The sequence below is a fragment of the Anser anser genome (assembly GCF_964211835.1).
Source record: "Anser anser genome assembly, chromosome: 14".
NCBI classification, from domain to species: Eukaryota; Metazoa; Chordata; class Aves; order Anseriformes; family Anatidae; genus Anser; species Anser anser.
This window is the reverse complement of record NC_139735.1, coordinates 7,872,352-7,885,339: the sequence shown is the minus strand read 5'-3', so window position 1 is coordinate 7,885,339 and position 12,988 is coordinate 7,872,352. Positions and strand designations below refer to the sequence as shown.

Sequence of the window (12,988 nt, the reverse complement as noted above, 5' to 3'; positions counted from 1 at the left end):
AAAGCAACACATTTACCCCAAAGAAAGCTAAAACTGCTTATAGTAAGTTTCAAGGAACCTACTAGTTAGCAGCTCTTGTTGACAGAAGCAGGAAAATTTCCATTTTAAAATTTCAATTCAAATTAAATCAGTGAAGACTGCAGACCACAAAACTGTTTCTATTGCTTTCCAGCACATAAAATTAACAGTTTGTGCTGGTATGTGCAACTTTCAGTCAAAGTTTGTTTGATTTATAAGTGAGCAGATGGTTCACACGATAGTCCACAATAAATTACAACAGTTAGAAAGACAGCTACATTTTGAGAGTGACAGTGCAGCTGAGCTACAGATGGGTTTATAGATGACCCTTCCAATTTTTAATAATCTCCATAATTTATGTGCAAGTAAAGAAACGTGAGGATTCCTAATGCACCTTCTTGACTAAGTACAAATCACTTTTATTTACACAGGCAATACTTCATGGTCCAGTTAACTTCCTAATTAAAGGCAGCAAGATGCTCATGTTCCATGCAAGTGGCATGGAAAATACTGTTTACTGTGCAATATGTTCAACTGGGAGTTTAAGATGCTCTGATCACTCCTGGAAAAGTGAATGCATCTATCTTGTTTCTTTAAAACAAGACTACAAGGGTGCAAATACTGCTACCACCAGTTACTATTCATTACTCTCCAGATAAACTTCAGGCTTGTGTGATAACAAGGCTGTGTTTATTTGCAAGCTCTCATGTTTACCAATAGGATCCTAATCCAGGAGGCACTACAAACCATGCATTACTGAGCCAGGACTCAAAACAAGAAGGGTCTCTGTTCCTGTTGTTTCCTAAGAGAGAGGTATTTGGGGTCATTCTTGAAGGGGTGCGGGAAAAGGTGAGTGAGCCTGGCGGGTCATTGCTGGGACAGGAGGCAGCGGTGATGCAGAAGTAAACTGGCTGGAAGTAGCTTTTAGCAGCCAGTTCAAGCCTGGGATTTTAAAGCCCACATCTCCAGTATAGGACTAAAACACTTTGGCACAATTCTTCTGCTCATATTTTTTAAGAGAAGGCCAAAAAGATACCTTTATTGGTATCATAAATTGCATGCCACAGTACCACAAATTTGTTCTTCCCAGATGTAATTTCAGTTGCAATGAGTTGTCCTTCCAAAAGGAGAGCAGCTGAAAGCAACCACTCACTCCAGAAGGTGATAAAGGGCGTGGTACCTGCTACAGCTCTTTAAAGCACAAATCATAGAAACTCAGAGGTTCCAGCACAGCCACAGTCTCTCGGGATGACACCTGAGGAGCTTTTCCTCCTGTCTATGCTTTGGTCTTCCCTTCCTGCTGAACTAGTTTGAAAAAGAGAACCATGTGAAGTGAAAATCCAAAACTATCTTTAAACCTGAAGATATGGCACCTAGCCATATGGCAAGTCTGTGTGTATATTAATTACCACTTTCCTGGGACTTAGTGATACAGAAGAGGAGAAGAGGGATCAGTGACAAATTCGGGCTTGCGCCAATTATTAGAGTTCATTAGAAAACCCACTCCATGGAGGTCAGGTCATGGAATGGCAAAACACAATTCTTTCCCTGCCATTTCCACCAATGCCATGGAGCTCACTGAGCCCCTTCATCTACAACATAGAACAACACCAAAGTTGCTATTTTTTTTCCTGAAAATCCACTGTAAATGACCAGTGTCTGAAAGACTTTTGAGCTTTAAATAAAACCATTATCTATTACCGCACGCAACTCTTTGTTTAATTAAGCATAAGAGAAATACTATATGCCAGCTTATTTCTTAGATATTCTTTACTGTGATTTGTCATATTGTTTCTGTTACACTGTGCACATTTAAAGCCATATTATGCATTTCTGAAAACCCAGAGAAGATTACTATGGTATCAGTGTGGATATTCATCAGCACTTGTGAGTGCTGAGTTTGGCACTTTATTTTAGCAATACTCATCAAGATGAGGAGCTCCTTCTATGCTTCCCTCCAAGAAAATTCTGGGTCTTACTACTGTGCTTTAAACAAATAAAGCTTTAGTTATTTAATAATATTTTTAGAATAGACTTTAAGTATCATCCTTTGAATGCAACCCTTTGATTTGCTTACTGGAGGCCAAATTCACGGACAGCACAAGGAAGCATAATTTGACTGAAATCAATAGAATTGTCCCTGTTGCTCCCAGTCCATTAATAATTCCAGAATTGTTGTGAGCAACCAGAAAGCCAGCACAGGCTATTCCAGTTTAACTCCACTAAGGAGTCAGAGAAACTACACACATGGTTTATGCAACTAAATAGTTAATATAGCATCCAGGATTCATCTACTGAAGTCAGCAGAAAGGCTCCTACTCACTAGGATGTAGATCAGCCTTTTCTGGCTTGCGACTAGACCCTTATCACGGCAACAGCAAAAATAAGACTAATTCTGGAGGATGGATAAAGCAAGGAGCACACGGAGCCCTTAACTTATATTTGTTTTTCCTTGCATTCATTAAACTATCAATGATGAGGAAAGTAGTTTTATAACTTCAAGAAAGAGACACCTTTTGTCCCCCCACCTTATTAAAATGTAAATCAGTACAATGGTATGTAAACAGTAAATTCCCAGTAGCAAGAAGGGGTTCTTAGTTCTCTCAGTAATCAAATATTATTTTTAGCCATCTAACTAAAGAAAAAGAAATGTAAATAGCAATTCTTCAGTCTATTTATCAAATTGAGTGCTGCACCTTTTCCACACACTTTACCTTAAAAAGTGTATGACACATAAGGTTTTATAGTTCTCTTTTAATTTGGAGATGAAAACATTTATAGATACAAACGTTTTCTCATTAACTTTTCTTCCTAAAATGATTATGTTTGTTGAAATCAATTCTTAGCCATCTTAGAGAGGTTACAACCTTCAATAATTAAATAGGATATTGTATTGGATGTTATGTTGATTATTCTAGAAGTTCCAACTTCTACAAGACCACTGAAATGCTGAGATAAAAGGATGTTAACTATTTAATTAGCCACCTGCCATTGTTATCAAAATGGAAGGTTGGTATCTGACTCAAATTAACACTTCAGATCAGGAAACAAGATAGATGACATTTTCTTAGGAGGATCCTGGAAACCATATGTAATCTTTTCAGTTATGTTACAGCTGCTCAGGACAAACAGGATTGCATTAGAAAGAACAAAAGGCACTAACAGTCAATGAAACGCTACCACAAAAATGCTATTTCAATCACACTTGGGTTCTTTCTCATTTTCAGTTTTTAACATCCTTGCCACTTTTGTCAAGCAGTCTCACTGAGCAGCGTTGAATTTTAACTGAACATAATTTTAAGACACAACATGAAATAGGACTGAGCACATAGTATGGGCTTATTGTGACAGCTAACGGATCAGGCTCTTCTGCCAAGGCATCAGCTCTCTGCAGAGAAGGACTAACTTTAAACGCAATCTGGATTTCACAACTGCCTGCTATCTCTGTACCTCAGAAATATTAGGTCTTTCAGTTGAGCACTGCTTATGATTTATCTTAAAGGGAGACCAAAAGACAATGTGAAATCTCAGTGGTCCTGGGATAATTTAAACTGTGACTTACACAAACTAAACCCACATACATCAACCTTGCAACTGCCCAGAGGATATTGTGTCTTGATGAAGTACCCAAGGGACACCCACTGTCTCTCTCCCCAGATTACATTTGTATAGAATGACCAAAGTAATTTATCCGGTAACCGTATCACCCTGCCACTTCAAGGTTCCTTACAGTTAGGACTACAGAAACGTGATTATTCCTTTCCCGACAACTTACTGGTCTTGACCGGATTTCTTTGGCGTAGAGAGGTTTCAAGAATTCTGAATCTCCTTCCAGCTTCAGACCCTTATCCGTGATTCTCAGGTTGCCCATTCCATCCTAAAACACATACAAAAAGAAACAACCCCATTAGTTACAATTACTAAATTCATCAGGCTGACAATAAATGAAAGATTTTTTTCCTGCAGAGGAGAACACGTAAAGCACTGGGAGGCACTAGAGAATGCAATTACTTGTGTTATCCTTTCAGCTCTGTTTCTGTGAAAAAAATAAATCCATTCAGAGCAATCTGCAATGCCCCCCAGTAAACCATTTACACAGATGAAAGATGTTCTTTTAAGCTAGTCATCTCTACTCAAAGAGATGCAGTGATGCTCTGCTTTAACAGGAAACTATTCACTGGAATATTAACCGTGTGCCCGTATATTAATATACCTTCTCATTCATGACAAATCCATACAAAGAATATGTGATTAATTTTACTGAACTCCATATGGAGAATGTGTGATTAATTCCACTGAACCGACAAAGTAAGTTCGGGCTACGTAAGATACTGCAATAAAACGTGGTATAGAACCTGACCCCCAGTGTTTGGGGAAATCTCTGCAAAACATGGACTCTTTGGTGTGACGTCCTTAGGGCTTATGACAAAAAGATGCGGAAAATTGTTGATTAGTTTTAAGTCTCACAGGCTTTCTTGTGCTTTCAATGTTGTAAAGACACCACATAGCTCGATCAAAATATACATTTCTGCAAATACGTGCTCTGGGAGAAGTTAACTACACAACAGGAATATCTTTCTAATGGATTGTTCTCTTGTCTTGGGCTAAATTCTGACTTTTCTTTCCCGAGATGATCAGGTTAGGATTTTAGCCTTCCCTCTGCTTCTTGCACAGCCTGAGCGCATCCCAGCAATCCGAACATTTGGGTCTCCTGCCTTTCGAATAACCATTGCAAGGTTCCAGCGATCGGGCATTAAGTGACAGATGTAACATGCATCTCTCTCCTCTCCTCATTTGAGGAGCTATCAGCACTCCCCAGCTCCGCACAGTGCCAAGCTCCCCCAGTCCCCACTGCTCCCTGTGCTTCAATGGAAGAAATCTTCTTGACAAATGACGTGAAATATTGGCTGCAGGCCTCCAGCAGATGACTACAAATAGTCCATTTTCTTTAGAAATTGTTTAGTTATGGACGTCCAGGATGTAATGAAACATCTGACAAACCATAATGGCAAACAAAATATATGTCAAAATTGCGTATGAGTTTTTCTTACAGTTTTTATGCAATAAGACAGGTATATGGATAGATTAGCAGAGAGCAGAATCGGGCCAAACTAAAAATATTTCACCTTTAGCTTGTAAGAGAAAGTCACAACTTTTAATAAGATGTGGGACTTAGATTCATTTAGGCTATAATTGTTTAGAAAGGGGTACGTGTGTGTTTAAGAAATGTGATGCGTGGGGGGAATTGCAAAAACAAATATAATCAAAACCAAATCTAATGCAAGGAATGGAACAGAACGGAACAGTTCAGTTGGAAGGGACCTACAAGGATCTGAAGTCCAACTGCCAGGGTTAACCAAAAGTGAAAGTGTATTATTAAGGGCATAATCCAGATGCCACTTTAACGCTGTAATGCATGGGGCACCAAGCACCTTGCTAGGAAGCCTGTTCCAGTGTTTGACCACTCTCACGGTGAAGGAGTTTTTTCTAACATCCAGTGCAAGCCTCCCCCGGTGCAGCTTTGTGCTGTTCCTGTGCATCCTGTCCTTGGTTCCCAGGGAGAAGAGACCGGCACCTTCCCCTCCTCAGGAGGTTGTAGAGAGCACCGAGGTCAGCACGTGAATCTTGAATGCTTTCTAATCCAGCTGCAAAAACTAAAACCCATCTACCTCCTCCTCCTCATGCTGTGTGTGCCCCTTCAGCTCGGCAAGAGGAATCAATCCCATTAGAGGTGAATGACTAACCCAAAGAGACTTGCATAAACCACTGCCAAATGATGGGAATGTTGAGGGATACAAATCAAAGCCTTAGCACGTCTCAGCAGTGATGCTGGTCACTTGCCAGAGGTTCCCCTGTTGCAAGAAGTATCGCTCCCAGGGTGTACCCTGCCAAGCAAAGATTGCTTTTGCCACAACGTGATGTCTCACGAACAAAGGCAGGCTCAGGAGTGCTGGCTGATGAACTGACCGCTGTCATATCATTTTGAATTGAAAGCTCTAAGTGAACTTTAAATAGAGACATATGCTGAAAATGCTATTGATTGCTGAAGGGAGGGGAATGAGAGATGGGTCATAAAATGCCAGTTGCTACATTCCCCTTCCCAGGTGTAAAATACTAGCTTATGAATTCTGGGTTGGTGGTAGCACAGAAGGGGGTTCATTTATCTCAAGCAAAAGTACGAAGGAAAATGAGTGAAATATGATTATGCACCAAAGAGCCAAGATTAAATTTTGATAGCGGTATGCTTTGCGATTTGAGTGAGCAGGAATTATTACAGCTATCTGCAGACCCTCACATGTTTTGCACTGCTAAAAAAAATTAAAAAACTCTTTCCCAAAATATGTATTTCGGTAAGCCCTCAGGGCTTTCACATTGCAGGTTCTTCCCTGGTTTCATTAGAAAAGTTGCAGGTCAGGTGGGCAGGTGTATACAATGTAAAGCTGCAAGAACGACCATCCCTGGGATTTGCAAACCTGACCATTTCCAGGGCTCACTCCTGAGCTGACATGGGGCAATACTCCACCAGCAACGTGGACCTACGGATAAAGGCACCACTGAAGCTATGGCAAACCCGCAATTTCAGTAGCTCATGACTACAGTTTATCCTGAGTAGGGATGCAGATCTGTTATTCCACTTTTCTCTCAAGTCTTCCTCTTCCTTTCTCTCCTTCACCCTCTGTTTCCAAGTACCCCCACAGGACTGTTATACATAAAAAACCACTCATAGGGGCCATATAGCTCACATCTAGCAGGTCCTATACATTCCAAAAGACTGACATGCCTATGGAACAATGTTCTACAACCAGAATATCAAGAATACATTTGATTTATGTCATACAAGCCGACACATGCTCTTACAAAAACACTGGGTAGGAGAAAATAAGGCACTTCCCCACGTTATTCTTCTCAGCCTTTGACACTCTCACTCCAGCCCCACTCACCAGACACTAACTCCTGACTTCACTGGTGTTTGGGATCAGGATGCAATGCTTAGCACTGACTCTTACCATCATTAACTCTCTACTGCTCATGTTTCTTGTGATAAAGATGACAGCTTTTTGTAGTGACATTCCGGATCAGCAGGGCAAAAAACATGCAAAGGTTGTAATTTGAGTCTAAAAGTGAATAGATAATCCCAACCTCTTACAGTACAATCATTATTAAATCATATAAATTTATTTCCCATTAGAAAAAAAATCTGCAGCTTGCAGAATTATATAAAGGTATCAAAATACAGAAACATTAGAAAGAAATCTTTGTGTGAAAGACTACCTTGCATGCTGTTTTGGATAAAGCATCTTCCTCCTCCCTAAAGTATATAGTTTAATAGAAACTAAATGTCATACTCTGCTACTGTGAATATATAAAGCACTAGTGCTATGAAATTTCATGGACCTTGACCTATAAAATATAGCAGAAAGCTGGCCAGAGAGACAGAGACCATGACTTTTTTTTATTAAACATTGTGTCTGCAATTGGTATATATCCTTATCTGCCATTATGTTGTTTGTGAATAAGAAAAAACAATGTGGTATTGATTATTTGGTACACTGACATCTGACAACCTCGGTTTCTCCCCTTTTTATTAGTAGACTCCTCAACAAAGAATGAATGACTTTATTGTGCAGGCACAAACCAGCTTTGTGGGAGCTTCCAGGCTAACTGCTGGAAAACAAGAGGCACAGCGTCAGGAACTTTCCATTACCACCTGCTCTGAATTATTCAGCTTTTTTGGAAGAGCATGGTGAAAACTTTCACATCAACTTTATTGTCTAAACCACCTCTCTTTTTATACAATGCTTTGTAATGGGTAGGCATAAAAATTTATGTGCTATCACTGACTGCTCTGTGTTAAAATGGGACAGCAATGGTAAAATCCTGAATAACATAAATGTCATTTTGGTGTTGCTGAATGACAGAGGACTTTCTGCTTTTTATTAGCTTGAGAAGGAGTTCAGTTTAACAACCAATTACAACTGATGGTGCTGGTGTTAGAGGTAGAGCTCAGTACTGATGCTACCTGAATGCTGAGGCTCCTTGCTGCCTTGTAGTCAGCCCTGTGGCCATATACATGGGCAAAGTCTAGCTTTTTTTGTTTTCCTTTTTAACAGCTGTAGGTTACTTTCTAATTTGTTTATAATTGTATGGGTAGTAGCAGGAAAATTCAGTTAATAAGAAAAAAATAAGAAAATAAATTAAAAAAAAAAAAAGCAGCCCATCTAACCGGAGACGTATAATTGCTGTGGTAAATACCTGAAAGTTGCATAACCTGCACAGATCTGGGCTGCATTCACATATTGACAGGGGAAGTTTTCAGTGGTGTCTGCCATCCATGTGTAGCTTTATTAAATGAGGCTGGGCTCTTGCTATAGCTTAACCTAGTTAAGAAACAAAGTGGTGATAGCATGTGTTCACTGTGGCCCTTCACACGAGGATGCTTTGTTCTTTACAAACAATAAATTCAGTCTCACACTGCTCTGCACTTCCTCTGGTATTTCTGAACATAGAAGGCAAATTTGCCATTTATTTATTTATTTTTTTTTTTCTAAGGATTTTCTAGGGACATTGGTGAAGGCAAACACTGTGAGCAGCAGCTGTCTGCTGGCCACCACTGGCCACCACGTGTCAGTGTTGAGGGCTGCTTTGTGAAAAAGCATCTCCCCTCATGCTTTTTCCTGCACATCCATCCATTTTCAGCTTTCTGGAGCAAAACTGTTTACGAGATTTGCCTCTGCATGGCAGGAAAGCACTTGCTTCTTTTCCTGGGAATAAACTGAAGTTATGTTTGGTAATGTCCTGTGGGAGAGAATTATCTTTGGAGACTGCTCATGTCAGATGGCTGAAACACCTGATTATCATTGCTTGTATTATTGATTGCTGTGCTCTGCATCGCTTCCAGATATGTGCAATTTATTACACAGCTCAATACATCCGAAGTCAGGAAAAAAAACAGCAAATGCAAGTGACCTGTTTTTATTTCTCTCACCTGGAAGATTTCTGTGCTCTTCTACCTCTGACTAGATATTAAACGTTTCTAGTTTCCACAGATTTAAGGAAGATCTGCAGAGATACACATCACTGTCAGTTCTTCACAGCCTCAAACACCTACTTGCTCTGATAGGATTTGCCCTCCCTCCTTCTCCTCATTTTCTTTATTTAATTAGCTCTTTCAGTCAGGACCCTGGTCTCTAGCTGTGGAAGCCAAGAGAGACAAAACACCCCTCAGTAGCCTCAGACCTGGAGAGTTAAGGCTGGTTGTACAGCATGGCCCAGAGCAACATAACCTCCAAAGTAAGGAGAGCATGACAGCTTCTTCCTCTGTCACAAGGCCTTGTTTTGAGACCCGTGGGCTCAGGTTTGTGCGCACAGTAGAGAAAAACAAACCAATGTAGTGCTACGTCTATGGTTACATCCCTGTATGTACAGATATGCTTTGAATTGCACTGCAAAGCCTCATGTCCACAACTGGGATTCACCTCCCTGTTCTGCCTCCTTATCGACTGCAGGTGTCCCTGTCAGGCGTCTTTCTGGCTGTGCTTCCATGTAAAGGTGATGAGCACGGTCCAGGACGGCTGCTCTGAGACATCGGTGGGTGAAGGAAGGTGACCCCGGGTGCCTTGCATAAACGTGGGACAGTCCATGTGTCCACCCCGGGGACAGAGGGAGAGACAGATGAAACACAGCTAAAACCGTCGCTGCAAATTGGTGCACTAAAACAACATTATAAATTGCAAGACTAGCAAGCAGCTAGCTCACAGAAGGCTCCCTCCAGAAGCTCGTGACAGCCCGTGAGAAGACACCTTTATAAAATTTCTGGCACTGCAGCAATCGGTCACAGGGAGACACGGAGCTGAATGAGCAAAGACCAGGTGTGGGAGTTACCCACAGGAAAATGACCTCCAGAAGCTGCTGTTAAAGTTGTAGCAGCTATGGAAAAATTTATACTTACTTTCACAAGCATAAAGTAATTTGTGACAGCTCCACAGAAGTCAGGTGGCTGCTAATTTACCAGGGAATTAGGTACAAAAGGAGGAAACTGCTTGCAGACCATTACGGTTAATGCAAAATTCAGCACAAACCAAGCCTACACAAAGACCAGAGCCCTCCACTTCCAGTGGAAACTCTTGGTTTTGTGAGTTGCTCTGCATGACTGAGAATAAGAAGCAGAAGACGAGAAGAAGGTATGTAGCAAGGAGAGCGCAAGAAATGGGAGGACGTCTCACAATCAGGGCAATGAGCTATGATGCAGAAAATCTTGAATTTACTCCTGGCAGCCTCGCAAGCTTCACATCCAATGCTGGGTGCTCACACCATGTTCCTTGCCAAGCAAATGGGGCCAGCAGCAAGGACATTTCCCCCAGACCTTACAGCCAGAAGTGCCATGGTGTGCACGAGGACACAGGGCAGCAGGGAGCAGCTGGCGGTGCTGCTGCTGACATCCAGTTCCCAAGTCACGCCTCCAGCTTTCTCCGAAAGAGAATAAATGACACAGATTGCAATTAACAAGGCAGGTATCCATCGTGTGATTAATAAGGCGGTATCCATCTATCCATCTAGCTTACTGTCACAGTAATCTGCTTGTCCCTAGCAGTTCACAGAGAAAAATATGATACAACCTGACAGCTCACAGATGTGAGCATGTGTGCTCGGGCGACACAATACCTCTGCACGTCATCCTGGCGTTAGGGACAGCTGCCACGTGTACGGTCCCATAGCACCTTTCTCCTCTCTCAGTTCCTTCCACTTTAACTAAGTACTCACCAACTATTTATTATGATTACTTTAAGAGCCCTAACAAGTTGTCTTTTAAAGCAAAAGAAACTTATGCATTGACTTTAAAGGGAGTTAGGAAAAAAAGTCTAAAGCAGAAAGAACAAGTTACGGCTGACCAAAGGCTCTAAATCCCATCCCTTGAAACAACTCCAGACTAGTGCTGGAATAATTTCTAAACAAATCATTCAACCAGTGCTTGAAGAAAGCTTAGCTTGGATTTATTGCATATTGCTGGAACTACTTTGGGCAGGAGGTATTTCTTTTCAAAGGGAACTCCTAGTGAGTTTACTCAAAATATGATGATGTGTGGCAAAACAAAATCCGGACTTGTATGAAATAAGCCACTCCATTTGAGAGAACATTTTTGCAGGGAAAAGGATTAGCAGACCTTTTGGGAAAACTCTTATGAATCCCAACATTGTTACTACAACACAACCATCACAGGCAAAATTCCTCTTTAGGGTAATAATTTCCCTTTCCATTGATATAGCATGGAAGAGTTCAAAATTTGCCTTTCATACCTCCCAGCTCCCTGTTATGGAGCACTTTGGCACCGAACCATTATAAAATGAGCCATGTTCTCTTGAGTATTTTTCCGCTTTTTTGCTCAAACATAAATACCATGGTTTAATATCTTATAGTCAACATATATTCCAAATGTGTCCCTTGAATTCTGTCTTTTTCAGTCTAGCTCATTACCATAATTATGCTAATTAGAAGGGAAAAGTCCCATCCTGCAGAAATTTGTGCTCACTCAGAAGTGGAATAAAAGATACTTATACTCGTAGGAACAAGTACTTTCCTTATAATGCAGCAATTTAATAATAAAATCAGCACGTAAAATTCACTGTAGAGTTCAAGGGGTTGCAGAATCAGTTTTTATACATTCCGGTTTAATTCTCTTGAACTACAATAGTCTGTCAATCACCAAATGAAGGAAAGAATCAACACATCCTTTTTAAAACTATAAAGATCTTGGACAAAACATTCTCTGTGGCATCACTCCTTCAAGTTACACCAAGGCTGAATTGAAGAACTCACTTATCTTTATATTGTTGGAAGAAGTATCCAGGGAGAAGGAGGAATTATTATTTTTTTTTCCTCCTTTATCTTAATGGATTCCTTTTGGGTTTTGTATTTGCACTCCGGAGTAAGATTTTCTAGCTAACCCAGTATTTAGCAATTCCCAACAACCAGCGATGAAGCAGGCAGATTAAGGTTTGACTTTGAAAAAGGAAGTAACAGCTCTCCAGCAGAGTTTCTGGAGGTTAGCTCTTGAAAATGAGGCCAATTATTGGGTCATTTTTGTCTGACATGAATGTGCCAAAACAACTCGAGGCACTAATTAGAGCATAATACCAGGTTTGTTCAAAGAAATAAGGCTCATGCAAACACACTCTGGTTTCAAAACCCTGCTCAAGGTCCACACCAACGCTCAAGCTACCAGAAATACAAATCCTGGTGCAAAGAGACGGGGCAGGGCCATTGCCTTTCTTGCAAGTCCCGTCTATCAGCACATTTGACAACCCCATCTCAGCAAACTGATTTACAGACTACGAGGAAAGACGGAGGAGGCGCCTGTTGCACTGACCTTCTCAAAAGCCACTGCACCTGCATTATATACTTGCTGCTATAGCAACATCAACCTCCAAAGGTAGGATAATCATGACGTGAAGGAATATTTTCAATGCAACTCAAGTAATCATTTACAAGCCCAGATTCAGTTAATATAAGGCAGTTCACTGATGACCCTGCGTTTGGAAGATACCCGTCCCAGGCTACCTCTGCAGTCAGGGGAGAGAAAATGGCAATCGAGCCCACCTAGCACCCAAATCGCTCCCTGGAAGTGCTTCCTTCCAGCTGCTTGGGAACTCCTCCAAGGTAACTTAGGCATATTTTCTAGATGCCTTTGGATAACTAGGATAAACCTAGACCTCAACAGTGTGCAACAGCATTCAAACAAACAAACAAAAAAATAAACAAGTTGCCAGGCAAAACGATAAACAGAGATCACAAAATAAAATATACTTCTAAAATGTGATTCCAACTATACTGATAGAGAGTCACTTCAGGGATTACTTTAATGATTATTGTTTTTTAATCAAATCTCATACTTTTAGCAAGAGACAGGATATAGGGTAAATTCAATTTATTTGAACAGATAGGTAAAAAGAAATGTGCTTTAGAATCAAAATCA

At 40.8% G+C, this 12,988-nt stretch overlaps 1 protein-coding gene across 16 annotated transcripts in view; it reads right to left on the bottom strand.

Moving 5' to 3' along the window:
- Nucleotides 1–12,988, bottom strand: part of SGCD (sarcoglycan delta) — a 526,559-nt gene that overhangs the window by 79,865 nt on the left and 433,706 nt on the right. For all 16 annotated transcript variants that reach the window (XM_083798647.1, XM_083798649.1, XM_083798652.1 and 13 more), the window contains one exon: nucleotides 3,794–3,895. In XM_083798647.1, the coding sequence (XP_083654773.1) occupies nucleotides 3,794–3,895 (102 nt within the window). The remainder of the gene's footprint in view (nucleotides 1–3,793; nucleotides 3,896–12,988) is intronic.